At 36.9% G+C, this 17,576-nt stretch overlaps 1 protein-coding gene across 6 annotated transcripts in view; it reads right to left on the bottom strand.

Moving 5' to 3' along the window:
* The window catches only part of ercc6l2 (excision repair cross-complementation group 6-like 2), a 79,020-nt gene extending 65,625 nt beyond the window's left edge, over window positions 1-13,395 (bottom strand). For all 6 annotated transcript variants that reach the window (XR_005634335.1, XM_039758856.1, XM_039758858.1 and 3 more), the window contains exons 1-3: window positions 13,265-13,395; window positions 13,059-13,106; window positions 11,293-11,708 (exon numbers count right to left, since the gene is read on the bottom strand). Coding sequence is in view for 5 of the 6 variants with exons in the window: in XM_039758856.1 (XP_039614790.1) it covers window positions 11,293-11,708; window positions 13,059-13,104 (462 nt within the window). In the remaining variant the exon portion in view is untranslated. The remainder of the gene's footprint in view (window positions 1-11,292; window positions 11,709-13,058; window positions 13,107-13,264) is intronic.
* Between the last annotated feature and the right edge of the window lie 4,181 nt (window positions 13,396-17,576).

The following is a 17,576-nucleotide window of genomic DNA, read 5'->3' as shown; positions in this document are numbered from 1 at the left end:
TATAATCACACAGATTAGAGTGCCTAATTAAGTTTTGATAATGATTGGATGTCTCATAGCTTTAATTAAAGGGTGCCTCCTTCAAATGACACAAGCACCTGTTTGGCTTTCACTGCAAATTATCCTTATGCATCAACTGTAAATGGGTGCTTTTAAATTGAAGCATTTTATCAGTAATATAGACATTTTGAAATCTTACGGCAAAGTTCACCCTTAATTTGTTAAAAATGATGTTATTACTGTTATAATAAGTATCCCGTCATCTGCACAAATTAAGTTGTGTGGGGTTGAAAAATGTAGAATTTTCTAAATAATCTAAATCAGTTAAATTCAGTCTGTTTTTTTAAATAAACTTAATAATTACTTTTTGAATTCATTGCCTATACTTAGCCACCCAACTTCACTATGTACAGTACAAAGTAATTTGCTTAGCAGACCTACAGTATCTGACAGGAATTTGTTAAACAAGTTGTGCTGAAGGCTCAAAGTTGCCCTGATAAAATTATCCAACTTCAACTGACATTGTTTTTTTTTTTTAACTTACCACTTAGTTTTTACAAAAAGAACATTTTGATGTATCAGGCAATGTAAAGTGAAACCAAATGCACAGACAGACTCCATATCTTTCCTGCTATGGAAGGGACATCAACTGTTACTAACAGGTTGACTCATTGCAAATCCTATTCACTCTCATTGAAAAATAAAATGATTTTCAGAAAAATGATCGCCATTTTTGCTTGTACCTGCAGAAGAATTAGTCTTCACAAGGGATCGCCTTCATTACAAAACCTTACACTGAGACACATAGTTGTTAGGGATGCCCCCATTCAGGATTTTTAGAGACAATTCTTCACATTCCCCTTCCTCAGTTTACTACTCCACTTTCCTTAGTGTAAAAGTTAATATTCCTGCTTTTACTCTCTCCTAATGTATGACTGTCTGCTCTTGATTTACAGTAAGTTTGGAAGCAAAACAACAGCAAATAACAAAATTGGTGATTCTTCAAGTAATGGAATACTTCTATAATAAAGGAACACTACAAGTAAATTATCATAAAGATTAGAAAAGCAGATCCTGAAAAAAACAGTTTTTGGAGATCAGCTAATTTAATGATCATTGATTGCTCGTCCTTTCTTTGGCATTCATCACTACATTCTTTTGTGTAACTAGCATGCAGTCTTTCCTGGTTCCTGAATATGTGGTCATTTTTCTCTTTTTTTCCTGTCAGTCAATACATAGAGGAAGGCTGATTAAAGACAAATTCCCCTAGGGGATTAACAAAGTATACCAAATAAAAATATATACTGTATATAAATATAGCCTTCTCTTCCCCTGAACATGGTTGGATCATAACAGATGACCCCTTTTCATAGTTTATTATTAGTCTCTGCAGTTTATATCTGAGACTACAGGTAATGGTGTGTCAAATATTGTGTGCTTGGTATTAAATTACTTTCATCACAGCAAAAGACTCATCACTTAATAAACTCATTGGATTTGTTCCAACTTTTATTAATAAATATTTCTCAGTCCAACCATTATTAAGCAGTCTATTTTCACTATAATCCTCTCTTACTGAAGGAAGGTAGGAAAAAGGCATTTTGGTTAATTTTGTAGAAAGATGATAACCAACAAAGATATGGGATAGTGGTGGAATCTTCACAGCTCCAAAGCTCCAAAAGCAGCACTCAAGCAGGACTTGACAGCAAGGGGCAAAATCAAAAGGAAACACAATTTCATATTAGAGGAATCTAGGCTGGGTGCAGTTTTCGCCAGGAGAGAGCTTTTTTACTGTGATAAAGGGATTTAAATGTTTAACGTTCAAAATCAGTCAAAGGACCAGATAAAATTACATATGGGCCAGACTTGGCTTGAGGACTGCAGTTGAAGAATCCTAAATTACAGGTGAAAAGCAATCACAAATGTTAAAAAGAATGAAGTGGGCAGTCACATTCCTTTAAAAATGTAAGATCTAGGAGTGGGTGGAATGGTCAAAAATCCAAATCCTGCTATGATTAAAAATTCTGACAGTTTCAGCAGATACTGTCAAAATACGTTTGTTTATACTTTTCCAACTAAAATGCATTTTTTAAAAAAAGGAAAAATGTACTGCTACTTATTAACTGTGCACACAGGTAGACCTCTTATCAACCAAAATGCTTCTTAACGCGCTGCCAAATGTGTTTGCCAATCTTACATTAATTTATAGCATACCAGTAAAATGTTTTTTTCTTTTTAATCTTTAATGAGAAGAAGAATTTCATCTGGTGTACAGGATCAGCTACTGTATTGCCCATTCTAGAAGAACCTCACAAAAACAAATTATTTTTTTGGGAAAAATTATATGGATACACATTTTTCTAACGTGTGCTATCTCAACACATTAATCAATTCTCAGAAGCACTTTGTGCTTTGAAATCAATGGACCCAGTAAGATTTTTTTTTTTCCGTAAATTAATGTTTGCCACAAATGCAACAACAAAAAAAAAACTTATTTCAAAAATACTATTTAGACTACAAAAATATGTAGGAAAAATAATGGGAGATATATTATGTGCATTTACACAAGTTTGAAGATATAAGGATTTATTTTAGCCTTTTACAAGTGTCTATGGCACTCTATATCATATAACCACAGAGGAGAGATAGAGAGAGGTTGGGAGCATGCAATGATACAGCTCGTTGCGGCATCCACCACACGATAAACCAACTCAGGATCCCAAATAAGGACCTCAGCGCAGCTGTACAATGGGTGACACCTCAGCACCACATTAGTTTGAATGGAATGGAACAGTGTGAAGTGCTAATCCAGCCATCAACCCCCAAGTTTTCCCTGCAAGTTGGAGGACCTGCTTGCAAGGCTGAAAAAAAATATAAAAAGGTGATAGTTAACATAAAATTACATAAACACAAAAATATATAAATCACATTAAAAAGTGAATAAATTGCTGCATTATTTTAATAGATTTGCAACCTGCCCAATAGTTTAGTAATAAGTTCCACACATAATGCACAACTATTACAGATTGACCTAAGCCTATGTAACACAACTACATGAGCCTCTATTATTGTGGAGATGACATTAGACTGATTGATTACAAAAGCTAAAAAAAGGTTTTACATTTTCAGAAAATATTATTTAAACAAACTGTGTATATATAATTTTAAGGCTGTGCTAATGGATTTTAGTGGAAGCATTGCCATCAAAAATGAACTCTAATTCAAAAGAAAGATTCCCTCAAATATAAATAAACACTTTAATTTTCATGGAGTTATACAGCAGATGTCTACATGAAAATGGAATTCTATATTATGGCTAGATCGGCAACCTACTCTGTTAAATTCCAGCACCATAATTTTACCTGCATTAAATAAAGTGATTCTTTAGACTGTCTCTAAAAGTCTGTCTGCTGTTAACTGCCAGCATGTGTATAATGTTCAATGCTTGGCCTAGATTTAAAACAAAGGTAATGATTAAAATGAGGTCTTGATTAAACATATGACTTTTTATCAATGCAAAAAATACTTTTTGAGTATATTCAAAAGGTGTCTGAACAATTAAAATGGATTTTTACTGAAAAAAAAAAAATGTTCCTAATGAAAAGCATTTGAATTTAAGATACAATTTGTTTCACGTTTTGTGCATCCTCTAAGAGTGAACAGATCTAAGCCTTGAAAGAATTTCTCACTGAGCTGATGTAAAAGTAAAGCTTATAGTAAACTCCACCAAAGAAAATTGAAAAATAAGGGATATAGACCAAAGAAAAGCAAGATGCAAAGTCTTCCTTTCAACACTTCATGGAGTCTTCACTTTCATTTCACAAATTGAGACAAATCTCAGACTTACACAGCCTCAAAATTCTACATTTGCATTTTTATCAGAAGAATTTTCAAAATGTGAAACTGAAATTGGGCTGCATAGCCCTAAAAAAATGAAAGCAACTTCCAATATATACAGTATGTAATAACTGACTGACCTTACAAGAATGAATAAAACATTGTATATCACAACTTCAGTAGTCATTTTTTTAAATTTACCAAATCCTTTCTCATTCTTATTTAAGAATATAACAACAGGAAAAGAGAATGATCAGCCCCCATAGCTCATAAATTCCTATGAACGAAATTCTGCAATTTCATTAAGTAAACATTTGAAATTGTATAAAGTATTGTCACGGTTGGGGCACAGATTTGCACAGAGACACAGGAGGTTGTAGAAACAAGAAGGATTTTTATTCAAACACCGCAAACACATGAGCTTAAACGTGCTCCATTACAAGTCAGAGATGACAGTTCCGCTAGGAGCAGAGAGAGATAAAAGCAAACAATCAATTCCCAAAACTGACAGGCGCTGCGCAAGGCTTATAAGTCGGCGGAGTACCGCGCGAGGCTTGTATTACGCGTTATAGTGCAAGGATAACAACAACAACATTTATTTATATAGCACATTTTCATACAAACAGTAGCTCAAAGTGCTTAATTGATAAGGAGCAATGTAAGGGTAGTCAGTGTTTCAGGGTTTGTGGTTTTCCCAGGGGCGTCTGTATCTATTTGGGGTGCGATCACCCCTCCAGCTCACACCCTCCCCCTCACCTTTATTCACATTCCTGTGAATCAAGCGATTCTCTGTACCAAGTTCATGTAGTCGGGATAATACGTCTGCGTTGACGTGTTCAGAACCTGATCAGTGCTTTACTGTGAAACTGTAAGGTTGTAAACCCAGAAACCATCTCATTAGATGAGAGTTTGTATCTTTCGGTCGGTACAACCACTGAAGTGGAGCATGATCAGTTACCAAAGCGAAGTTTCGTCCCCACAAGTAATTGCGAAGCGCTTCCACAGCCCACCTAATTGCCAAGCATTCTTTCTCGAATTGTAGAATAATTGCGTTCCCTAGGAAGTAATTTCCTACTCAAATATATGATTGGATGTTCTTCTCCATCAAAAATTTGTGACAGGACTGCGCCCACACCAAATGCACTTGCGTCTGTTTGCAAGATAAAATCTTTTGTGAAATCCGGATTCCTTAGAACTGGGTAAGAAGACAATGCTTTTTTTTAAATCGTTGAAAGAACGTTCGCAATTTTCTGTCCACAAGATAGGTTGGTTTTTATTGCCTCTAGTAAGTTCTGTAAGAGGAGCAGCTCTATGTGCAAAATTTGGAATGAATTTTCTGTAGTAACCAGCGAGCCCCAGAAAAGCGCGTACTTGTTTCTGTGTTTCAGGTCTCGGGTAAACAAGCATTTCTTCTATTTTCCTTAACTGTGGTCTAAGTAAACCCTTGCCCATAGAATAGCCTAAGTAATGAGTCTCGGACATGCCTAGTTTACATTTCTTAGGGTTAGCAGTAAGGCCAGCCTGTGTCAAGCTTTCAAGAGCTACAAGTGTGTTTTCCAATCATTGCTAAAAATCACGACATCGTCAAGGTATGCCCCGGAATATTCAGAATGAGGACGTAGGATCTGATCCATCATACGCTGAAAAGTTAGAGGTGCCCCGTGAAGACCAAATGGGAGTCTTGTAAATTCATAGAGTCCGTCAGGAGTCGCAAATGCCGTTTTCTCACAACTGCTAGCCTCTAAAGGCACCTGCCAATAGCCTTTCGTGAGATCTAGCATGGAGATATAGCTCGCCTGACCCAGTTTTTCCAACAGTTCATCAACATGGGGCATGGGATAAGCATCGAATTTAGAGACCTTATTCAAGCGTCTGAAATCGATACAGAACCGACCCGAACCGTCTTGCTTTGGGACTAATACGACTGGGCTGCACCAGTCACTTCTACTTTCACGAATTACACCCAGTGTCAGCATCTTTTTTACCTCTTCGCGCACAATATTTCGCGCTTCGGTATCCGGAATGGCGCATCTGTATGCGAACATCAGGTTCAGTGGTAATTTTATGTTTTGTAATGTTAGTCTTGCCTGGTAAATCTGAAAAGACATCAGTGTTCCGTTCTATCAAAGATAACAGTTCTGTCTTTTGCGTGTCAGTAACATCGTTACCAATGGTAACATCGGTCTGAGAAATAGCAGCCAAGGAAGTGTTAACCTCTTGTCGGTCGTGCCATTCCTTCAAGAGGTTAATGTGTAAAATCTGGAATGGTTTGTGCCGGCCTCGTATTCTAACCTTGTAATTTACCGGACTCATACGCTCCTCAATAATGGCGGGCCCTGCCATTTAGCTAAGAATTTGTGTGGATCCGAGGGAACCAGTACCAAAACATGATTACCAGGTTTGAACTCACAGAGCTTGCTGCGCCTCGCGGCCGCCTGCCGAATAACAACTCGAAGGGACTCAAGCCAGTGGACACCTGTGGTGATTCTCGCACCGCGTACAAAACAAAAGGTAGGACAGTGTTCCATGTTGTGGGATCATTATGAGCAACTTGCCTGATCATCTGTTTCAATGTTTTGTTAAATCGCTCGGTTAAACCATTCGTTTGAGGATGGTAAACAGTAGTACTCAATTTCTTAATAGCAAATCTTTCACACAATTGTTTCATCACGCGAGAAGTGAAAGGTGTGCCTTGATCAGTTAAGATTTCTCTAGGGATACCAATACGAGTAAAAGTATCACATAGTGCTTTGGCTACAGTCGAAGAGTTGGCCTTTTTCAGCGCAATCATTTCTGGATATCGTGTCGCATAATCAACCAACACCAGCAAATACTGGTACCCATCCTTAGTCTTAGGTAAAGGTCCCACAATATCTAATCCCACACGCTGAAAGGGAACTTCCAATATGGGCATAGGACAAAGGGGAGCCCGAGGAGGCTTATAAGCAGAGACGATCTGGCAGTCTGGACATGAAGTACAAAATCGTTCAACATCTTTTCCCATATTAAGCCAATAAAATCGTTTTGATAACCGGTCTCTAGTTTTGTCGGCACCGAGGTGTCCCCCCAAGATGTGTGAATGTGCCAGATAAAAAACAGTTTCCCTATGTGCTTCAGGTACCACCAGTTGTTCAATAAACTCCCCCTCCAAATGATCTGAGATCACTATGAAAAGGCAACCGTCCTTTTCTATAAAGTGTGGGGTTTTCACACCCCCGGAATTACGCTCTTGGTAATAAGAGTCATTAGCAGGGCGAGCATATTCTAATGAGCTATCAGTATTCTGCAAACGCACAAAATCTGATTGTTCGTTAACGCTTGGTTTGTGTTCGGAGGCGTTTGCAATCTGGGAAGATGTAGAAGGACCAGCCCATTCTGGAAGATTGTCGGGGGTGACCTCCTCCGTCTCGCTGGAGAGATCGGGTTCAATATCTAAGTTGGGCTCTAGATTTTCCCCGGCCGCTACCAGTTCTTCGTCTTGGTTTTCTTCTTCTTCTCCCCCCCCCACTAAGTTCATTAGTGGACTGGACTACTGGTCCCTTACATTTATTAATCAGTTTCGGAAAAAGGGCATTTCTCCGTCCTATGAGTAATGGCCAAGGGCACGAGTCCGAAACGGCAGACCAAACCTTAAAGTGGCGACCCCTATAAGTTAAAGGAAGAAGTAAAGTCTGATAATCCTTAACATCACCATGTACACAGTGTATTTTTACAGTCTCACAGTCTCTAAGGCATTGTTCATTAAGACAGTCTCGTCTCACAATACAAAGGTCACTTCCCGAGTCTAACAATGTTGAGATTTGTCTCCGTTTCCGAAATATCCTCTGCGATGTCCACGTCGACGTGCTCTGTAGTGTCCACGGTTTCCTCGACTCGCTGTTGCCGCTGTCTCTCCAGAAACAGGGGTCTCATCTACGACTGGATTTCCCGGGGTCCTACCTGACCCCATTAGATTTTTAGGTCCTGCAGCTTTTCGATCGAAGAGACGAGAATGTCCTGGACGTTCGTTCACAGGTTGCGAAGCAGCACGAAATCCACCACTCTTTCTCCAAGCGGACTGTGAACCCTCTAATCGTCTGGACATAATCGTTAATGATTTAATATCATGACGTAGAAATTCATCTCGAAGAACTTCAGGTATGCCGGCCAGTAATATATTCACGACAACTGTTTCCATCACGTCTCCTTCAAACCACCAGTGCACTTTATGTATCAAATCTTGAATTTGCGCACGGATTGGGTCATCCATGTTTAGTTTCCAGTCTTTAAGTACATAAGTTTTAGACGTCTGAAATAAGTCTTTGGCGGCATCCATCTGTGCAACCACTTCTGGTACCACTTGTCACGCTTGGGACACAGATTTGCACAGAGACACAGGAGGTCGTAGAAACAAGAAGGATTTTTATTCAAACACCGCAAACACATGAGCTTAAACGTGCTCCATGACAAGTCAGAGATGACAGTTCCGCTAGGAGCAGAGAGAGATAAAAGCAAACAATCAATTCCCAAAACTGACAGGCACTGCGCAAGGCTTATAAGTCGGCAGAGTACCGCGCGAGGCTTGTATTACGCGTTATAGTGCAAGGATAAGGAGCAAAGTGAGGGTAGTCAGTGTTTCAGGGTTTGTGGTTTTCCCAGGGGCGACTGTATCTATTTGGGGTGCTTTAGAGTTAGACCTGTGGCCCAAAGAATCATGCAGTTTATCATGGTCATATGTCTAAACACAGACACGATTCATAACATACACACATACAAATATAGTTTAAACCTGTATATATGTACTGAACCTGCATACTCCACTACTGACTTGCAGAAATTCAAAGCCTTGTGCGACAACATCAGGCAAAGAGGAGAAAACTACCTTAGAAGAGATTCCAACCATCTCCGAGCATACTTGAAAAACACTTATACTCACTGATACTGGGCCAATTTAGAAATAATAATTAACCTACCATACATGTCTTTCTGATGTGGGAAGAAACCAGCATACAAGATGACATTCTACACAGACAACCAGAGAATGTGCAGACTCCACACTAACAAAGACTAGGCTAATGATTGACTATGAACATTTCAGATATGAGCAGCACTAATGACAGAGCCACCATCTGAATATCTATAGTATGTGGAGATTACCATCCACTATATGAAACCCAAAACCTAAAACCAGTCAAGTTCAGAAAATACATATAATTTATGCTAGCAATATATTTCATAAGCAGTGGTTGTTGCTTGTTCACAGCTTTAAAGTTAATTCTGGCAAAGATTTATTTATTTATGAATCTTATAGTCATGTGAAAAAGGAAATACACACTCTTTCAATTCTAAGGTTTTAAATTATCAGGGCATAATAAAAAAAAAATCATCTGGTCCTTAGCAGGTCTTAAAAGATAAATATAACCTCAGATGAACCAAGCCAGAGCCCTGACTTGAATCCAATTGAACGTCTCTGGAGAGATCTTAAAAAGGCTGTGCACCGACGCTTCCCATCCAACCTGATGGAGCTTGAGAGGTGCTGCAAAGAGGAATGGGTGAAACTGGCCAAGGAGAGGTGTGCCAAGCTTGTGGTATCATATTCAAAAAGACTTGAGGCTGTAATTGCTGCCAAAGGTGCATTGACACAGTATTGAGCAATGGCTGTGAATACGTATGTACATGTGATTTTCCAGCTTTTTTTATTTTAAATAAATTTGCAAAAACCTCAAGTAAACTTTTTTCACGTTGTCATTATGGGGTGTTGTGTGTAGAATTCTGAGGAAAAAAATGAATTTAATCCATTTTGGAATAAGTCTGTAACATAACAAAATGTGGAAAAAGTGATGCGCTGTAAATACTTTCCGGATGCACTGTATTACACACTGTGTCATTATTTAACAAAAACTGCACGAAAATGAATAAGCAGTGTGTGAAAAATTAAGTACACCCTTACTGCTTCCATAGGCATTAAGAGAGTAAGTAGCAATCAGATGCTACTAATTGAATGCACTAGATAAAGTGCTTCCCAAACTCGGTCCTGGGGACCCACTGTGGCTGCAGTTTTTGTGCCAACCAGCTTCTGTTTTTAATTAGACTCCTATGCTAATTAAGTGAAGTTATTTCTCAAGTTCTTTGTTTTGGGGACAATATAGAAATTAGAAAACTTTGGTTAAAAAAAAAAATGTACCAAGCAGTTATATGGGAATAATGTATTCTTTTTTCTTTTTAACAATATTTTTATCTTGATTTTCATTCTACTTTTCCATGTGTTCTAATTTTTTTTAATTAATCCATCTTTAACTAATTAGTGGGTCTGACGCTAAAGTAATTACAGCCTTTGATTATTCAGTATTGTTTGCCAACGTGTCAGCTCTGCTCATTTTTATTTGCCATTAATAAAATACAACAAAGAGGGAAAACTGCACAGAAAAAGGGCAAAATATAATGAAATTAACAAAAGACAGTTAAACATTTAACTCTACAGTAAAAGCAGAAATATTTCTAAATGTCTTATAAATGTAAAAATCATGCTGCTGTGCTTTTCAGAATGTAGTATAAGAGAAAAAATACAACCTAATTAAATGAGATCAGTATTATCAGGTGTTGTCAATGATTGTGAAACTGGTTGGAACAAAAACCTGCAACCAGAGTGGGTCCCCTGGACCAAGTTTGCACTAGAACAATTGATCGTCAGCAAGTGTGATCACCTCTACAGAAGCAGAAGTTTTGGAAGTCCGCTGGTCTGGGGTATTCACCTTTATAGGCCCCTCCTATCTTGAGCACAAACAATTCAAAGCTATACCCCATTAGAATGAAACTACACTAATTTTATCTTCAAAAGTTCAAAAGTGATTCTTCTTAACAACACTAACACTCTGCTAAATCATAACCAAAACGGGATACCGTATACAGAACTACAATACAACTAACTCTTCTGCATGCACCTGAGACCTGAGGGGACTGGGCGGTCTCATGGTCTGGAATCCCGGAATCCCTACAGATTTTATTTTTTCTCCAGCCGTCTGGAGTTTTTTTGTTTTTTCTGTCCCCCCTGGCCATTGAACCTTACTCTTATTCGATGTTAATGTTGATTTATTTTGTTTTAAAAAAAAGTTCCTCAGGATCTATAGAAAATGATATGCTACTTGTATGTCAAAAAAATCCCATTTATAAAAGATGAATTTTATGATATGCCACATTATACATGTCATATATCATGACTTCTTTTGTCATTTTAAGTTATCATAACTACCATTATGGCTGGAATTTACATAAGGTGTAAAATCCATTATAGAAAAGGACAAGAGTTTGGCATGACAGCATTCTGACTGATTTCAAAGCAATACGATAAGACTTAGACATCTTAACATTAAAAACCTGCACTATTTTGGGGAAAGCGATGTTAGATTTCAAGAGTTAAGACAGATGCTCACCTTACGTAAAGAACATGCGATTACCAGAATTCTAACATTAGCTTACCTGTATTGTTTTGCCAAGTCCCATATCATCACCAAGTATGCAGCCTTTTCCTTGAATATAGTGGTTGTAAATAAACTTGACTCCTTCACGTTGATAGTCTCTGAGGTATCTGTTGATGGTATATGGAATACTTGGACCATTTTCAGATAACTTATAAGGGACTGCAGGGCTTGGTGGATTTTTATCATGGAAAAATGGTTTCTCCTCATTTTCAACGTCAAGTAAAAACCTTCTCTCACCCTGGTAGTCTTTGATTTTGGACAGTTGTTTGACAGACACATTTCTTTCTTGTAAACAAGGAAACTTTACAAGGGCAGTGCCTTCTTTCGGAAACAACTGCTTAATTTCTGCTTCACAGAGAGTACCCTGGTCAGAGTAGGGAGCAACACATTTTTCTCCTTCACACCAATGCTCTTCTGTACGATAATAAAACAAATACCTATCATCACCAGATATATCACTGTTTCTTATAAATGACAGCCAAAAATGTATAATAATTACAAGAAATTTAAGTATGAAGATTTACAATTTGGTATTTTAACTTTACATAGGCACAGCAATGGAAAAAAAAAACAACTTTTTGTTTTAGACAACCTAACTCACATTTATAAAGTGAGAGCAAAATACACATTTACAAACATTAGGTTAGATAAAGCATTATTAATCCCATGGAGAAATTCAAATATATACAGCAGCAGAAACATAAAAAACAAGAATACAGTGAATCAAATAAACAAAGGAAAAACATAACCAATCAATCTATCAATAAATAAGTAAATAAACTAATAAATAAAAATAAACTTAACAAGTACATCAGGCAGAAGCAATATTACCTGATAGCATAATGCTTTACTAGTTAAAAAAATACTTAATTAATATGGATCATATACAAGAACACGTACTGTATCTATCCACTGATTGTCTAAGGGTCCCTATAGTGGTGGAGCCAATACCAGAAATTAGGTGCAAGGTAGAAACCAACTATGGATGGAGCAACACTTACAATTTATATAGCCACCTACTAACAAAGCATTCCACATTGGTTTCCCAATCTCGATGACTTATAAAGCACCAGCACTAATCACTGCAACACCATGGCAGGCCTCTCATCAACACTGTTCCTGTAAGCATTAAATTATGGCCACTGTAACATGGTGACCCAGCATTCATTTGTCTAAATCCTGTACAGTGTCTCCATGACTATGTGGCTTTTCCTATGGTGTACTCAAAAAGTAACTGGCAATTTCCAGAAGACCCTGCAAGGGTGTAAGCAAGAGCCCTACTATGTATGAGTACACAAGACTGGTGTTGATTTCTGGACTAGATGCTGCTGATGTAGGCTTTGAACCCTGTGACTCAGTACGATTTTTTTAATGTTTAAAAATTACTTATATATAGCGAAGATTTAAAATTCATAAACTGTGCACAACACACAGTTAAACATGTTTCCTTAGAAAACATCCTACAACTTTACATTAAAAAAAAAATAGTGATTTAACGTTTTATGTTAAAGAGTATTTGACGGGCACACTTCTTACTTTACATACAGGCAAACGATGATGTGAAACATCCAGGCTATAGTACATAATATTGTAGATCGATCTTTTTTATTTTATACACGTACATAATATGTATTCTCAAATTATCATATTTCATTACACGATCTTGGTGCACATTCATGCAATAGCCCTTTCATCATTTTTATCACAATGAATCACTGGATATAAAGAAGGAAGCAGAAATAGTATACATCTTTTAAAGCTTACCTGAACCAGAATCACTGTCGCTACCAGACTCACGTGCCGATGACATTACTATAATAAGACAAAATACAGGTTTTTGATTGTAACATAAAATGTATTCTAACTAATATCTAATCATTTCTGGAACTTGTTTATTCCAATAATGGGACGCAAGAGATTTTAAGTATCAATCAGAAAAAAAAACTTAACTAAATATGCAATGCTCTCACTTGTAAAATGTCATATATTTCAAGAAAGTGTCAGCTATAGATGGACGTTTCTGATACTTAAAATTTATTCCAGAAACTATGTCCATCCATCTCCAAGCCCGTTCAATCCGCTCCAAGCTCGCAAGCTTACTTTCGACTCCGCAGTGTGTATAGCACAAGCGCGCTTCCGGATCTTGGCGTCAGCACCATGAGGTAAAGCTGATGTTAATTCCGTCGTCATCGGTTTGGGTTTGTATCGCATTTATTTGTCGTTAATAAATGACAACACAAAATAAATACATTGTAAATATTATTAATGTATATTTAATATCAAAACGGATCATAAGGCAAACTTTTTTTAATCTGCAGTATTCTTTAATGTTAATTTTACGGGAAAGTACCAACTTGAAATGTAAACCTATGAAAATGCTGCATGACTAAAACCGGGAGTCGAACATTTTCTCACTTTATTGTTGGGCTTTATGAGTACTTTAGAGTTACGAACTGCATTTATTACTTTTTGTATAAAATGTTTTCTACATTATTATGTTAATTAAAACTGTGAGAAAATCCATCTTACCGCGACTTTAAATTTGATTAGGCAGTTTAATCAACGAGTTCACGAAATGTCAGAAATCCTGAAAACTACTCCGTTAAGTGGACAGTCTGTTATTTCAACCAGTGTCATGAAAAACGTGCATAATTTCAGGAAACCTGACAGATATTACAAAGTTCAATCTTAGAAAATGTTCGGTTTACCAGTGGGGCCAGGTGCTTACCTCATCAGCATGCCAATTTATCCCCATTTTGAAAAATTTGCCCCCACTCTGAAAAAGCAAATCTGTTAAATATTGTTTCGTAATTTACATGGCCGATCAAGGTTTTTTTTTATGTATCTATTTTAAAGAGATGTCTTGTCTCCCGAGCTATTTAGACAACAGTTGTGCTAAAATATTTTAAATTACTCCAATAAAAAATTATTTCCAACTTTCATGGGAATTCTTACATGCCATCTGCAAAAGAACGCCATGTTTTTTTGCACTACATGAAGGATGTTCACAAATGATGGGCACCTTTTGTTATCCAAAACAGTTTAAAATACATCACTTGATAAAAAGTCATGCTAACGAAAAAACTCAGTGTGTGAATTCTTTAGTGATATTAAAGCTTTATTATACTGCGTGCAAATCTCTCCTAGTGCACAGTCTGTTTCATAGTTGGGTGGAATGGCAATGCTAAATTGCCCTGTGTGTGAGGCCGTGTGTACACCCTGCAATGGACTGGTGCCCATCAAGGGGTTGTTCCTGCCTTGTGCCCAAGGCTTGCTGAGATAGACTCCAGCTGCCTTGTGACCCTACCCTAATTAAGTGGGTTGGGAAGATGGATGGAAACAGCTCTCGCATGTGCAGGCAATATTCATTACTCAGGTAAACAGACAGTTTAATTTTAAAATGAATAACTCACAATAAGTGTATTTCCCAAAATGTAATATACTATCATAGTTTCATTTACAAGCCAAAGCATTTTAAAAAATCCAAAGTAATCATTTAAATAATAAACACAACCTCTAAACTCTTGTTCTTTACTCTATTTACTGTTTTATCTCTATCTGCTCCTTAATACTTTGGGAGTTATCATTACAAATTGTAAATGTTAATGTTTTACTTAAATGTACTAAAATATATTTGATTCTAATGTTGCAAAGCTAAGACAACAACTTCACAGAACTCTCCAAGCTCATACCAGTTCCAGATTTGCTTTCATGCTTGGCTGGAGCTCTGAATCTTGTTAATAAGGTTAGAAAGATTACCATAATTAGTACATGGTGGAGTGGGATACACATGATACTGTCAGATGGCTATCAATCCTAAACTTCTCTAACCTTTAACCAAGTATAAATGAGCTTTGGGATGAGTATGCACAGCAATGATAGGCAGCTCTTGCAAGGTTCAGAATGTTGGTTATTGCTGCATAGTGCTTTCATTGAGTATTTAGGGATGAAGAAAATGAGGAACATATTAAACCCATTTCCCCATTTATTTTTTTTTGTCTCCCCATAGTTCCACCCATTTTATGCTCAAGATTTCCTCCTAAAATGGTGGGGATTCCTCATAACCTGGCAACCCTGGTTTTCAGTCCAACCTAGTCAGGCTTCTGATTGGACTGCAAACATTAGGCAAGCTGTTGCTTCCAGTTTCCATGTTTCAGTGTCAACCCAGAAAATATAAAACTGTCTTTTATAATTTAATGTTTTTACTTTGGTTTTTAAGGTTTTAATCATTCATACCATAATTTTCTCAGTATTTAAGCTATTATTTACAAATGAGCATGATATAAGATAAAAAAAATCTAATTAAACAATGAAAACCATTAGCGAATAAAGAACTCACTGATTGTTTAACTTATTGCAACAAACATTTGCATCCACAGTAGGTACCCAGTATTGAAATCAGTGCTAACTAAAAAATCTGTGAGCATTACACAAAGAAATAAGTGTAGTCTAAATTTAGTACTGGTGGACATTAACAAAGGAGTCTATAAATAGGCTAAAAGAACTCTTGTTTTTAATGGATTGGTTGCTAATGCATTTGATTTTGCTCAAGAATGAGAGTGTTATTGCCTGTGTAGGGATATGCAATATGACATTACACAATTAGAAAATGAAACATTTCTTGAGACCAATGCCTACATTCTTTAACCAAACTGAGGATTAAAAACAAAAATTCCATAAACTAGAAAATCAAACAAGAATGTGTAGACCAAAAAAGAAAAAGTCTGGTATTCAATCTTGGATACCAAGAAATGTATGATGCTGATTGTAATAATTAGTTTTGAATGCCTAAGTAAGTCTTTTAAATTCCATTCTTGTTGTCAGTGCCCTTCTCAGATGGTACTTGATGTCTCTACCTTTTATATCAAGTTTTTTCTCCCTATCTTGAAATTAGAACTAAGAGTTAGTGTGTTTTTTTCCAGTGTCAAGCCACTGGGCTTTCCACTAAATTTATCATGGTTTGCTGTTTTTACTTTAGATCTATTGTGTAGTTTGCATGTTCTCCCTGTGTCATTGTGAGTTTTCTCCAGGTGTTCCAGTTTCCTCCTATAGCCCAATGACGCGCAGGTTGGTTGGACTGGTGAAGCTGAATTAACCCTAGTGTATGTATATGTGTCCACCCTGCATTGGACTGGTGCTCTGTCCAGGGATTGTTCCTGCCTTGTGCCCTATCCTTGCTGGCATATGCTCTAGCTTCCCTGCAGCTCCGCTCAGGATAAAGTTAGTTTGGAAGACAGATGGATGAATGTTGCATGCCACAATTACTGTTAGGGAAGATATAGGAGTGGTGTATACTGTTAAGTTCACATGTAAGAGATTAGATCGGAAAGCTTATTCTGACTAGCCAGTTGCTTGTAAGATTTGTTCACATTATTCACAACCATCAAGGAGACATTATGCATCAGTTTTTGAACAGGTTGCCGAAGCAGAATGACAAGTTATTATGGTGGCAGGCAAAGCCAGACACATTCTATAACAAGTTTAGTATGTTGAGTTATAATTTTGACCAAGGCAACCACAAAAGACAGCATCAACAATTGAAGAGTTGCAGTGAATCTTATTAGATATAGGCAACCATTTCTATTACTACTTCATAAGCCAAAGTAACATCTATCTATCTTCATAAATGTCAAACTCTAGTGTCTCTGTCTCTTCTGATTTTAAGAATTTGCCCATTATTTGGTGATGCTCAATATAGTTTATATAATATAGTATAATGTCTGTTTCTTTCCATTGTAGCAGGACTAAGGTTTAGAAATAATAGTGATCAGGTAGATGGATTGATAGTTGTACTTTATTTATCCCCAAGGGGAATTTAGAACTTCACTGAGGCTTGTTTGAGAGAGAGAGAAATATATAAATGATATATAAATAATTAAACAAACAACAACCCCCTATAACACACATAAGAACTTCTGGCTTGGATACTGGAGAACTGCTGCAGTCATTAACAGGGCTGTTGGTGGCAGTAAGATGGTAAACATGAGTGTCTCCAGTTAACTCAAAATGGCTAAGATACTTATGCTACTGTCTTTATTGGTTCATGTTGGTCTAATTACACCGGAAAGAAAGCTGACAGAGAAAGGTCATCAGAATAAAGGATAAACAGGTAAGCTGTGGTATAACCTCAAAGTCCTTCCAATGTTGCTATATGCTTGTGAATACATATACTTTCTAAGTACATACAGTACAGTATGACATGGTGCATTTTATTTATCACTATTGTATCTATTTTTGTTGCCTTAATTTTATACCTTATTTTTGCTATATCATATTTGCAAT

The sequence above is a fragment of the Polypterus senegalus genome, chromosome 7 (assembly GCF_016835505.1).
Source record: "Polypterus senegalus isolate Bchr_013 chromosome 7, ASM1683550v1, whole genome shotgun sequence".
Lineage (NCBI taxonomy): Eukaryota > Metazoa > Chordata > Cladistia > Polypteriformes > Polypteridae > Polypterus > Polypterus senegalus.
This window is presented reverse-complemented; position numbering and strand designations above follow the sequence as displayed.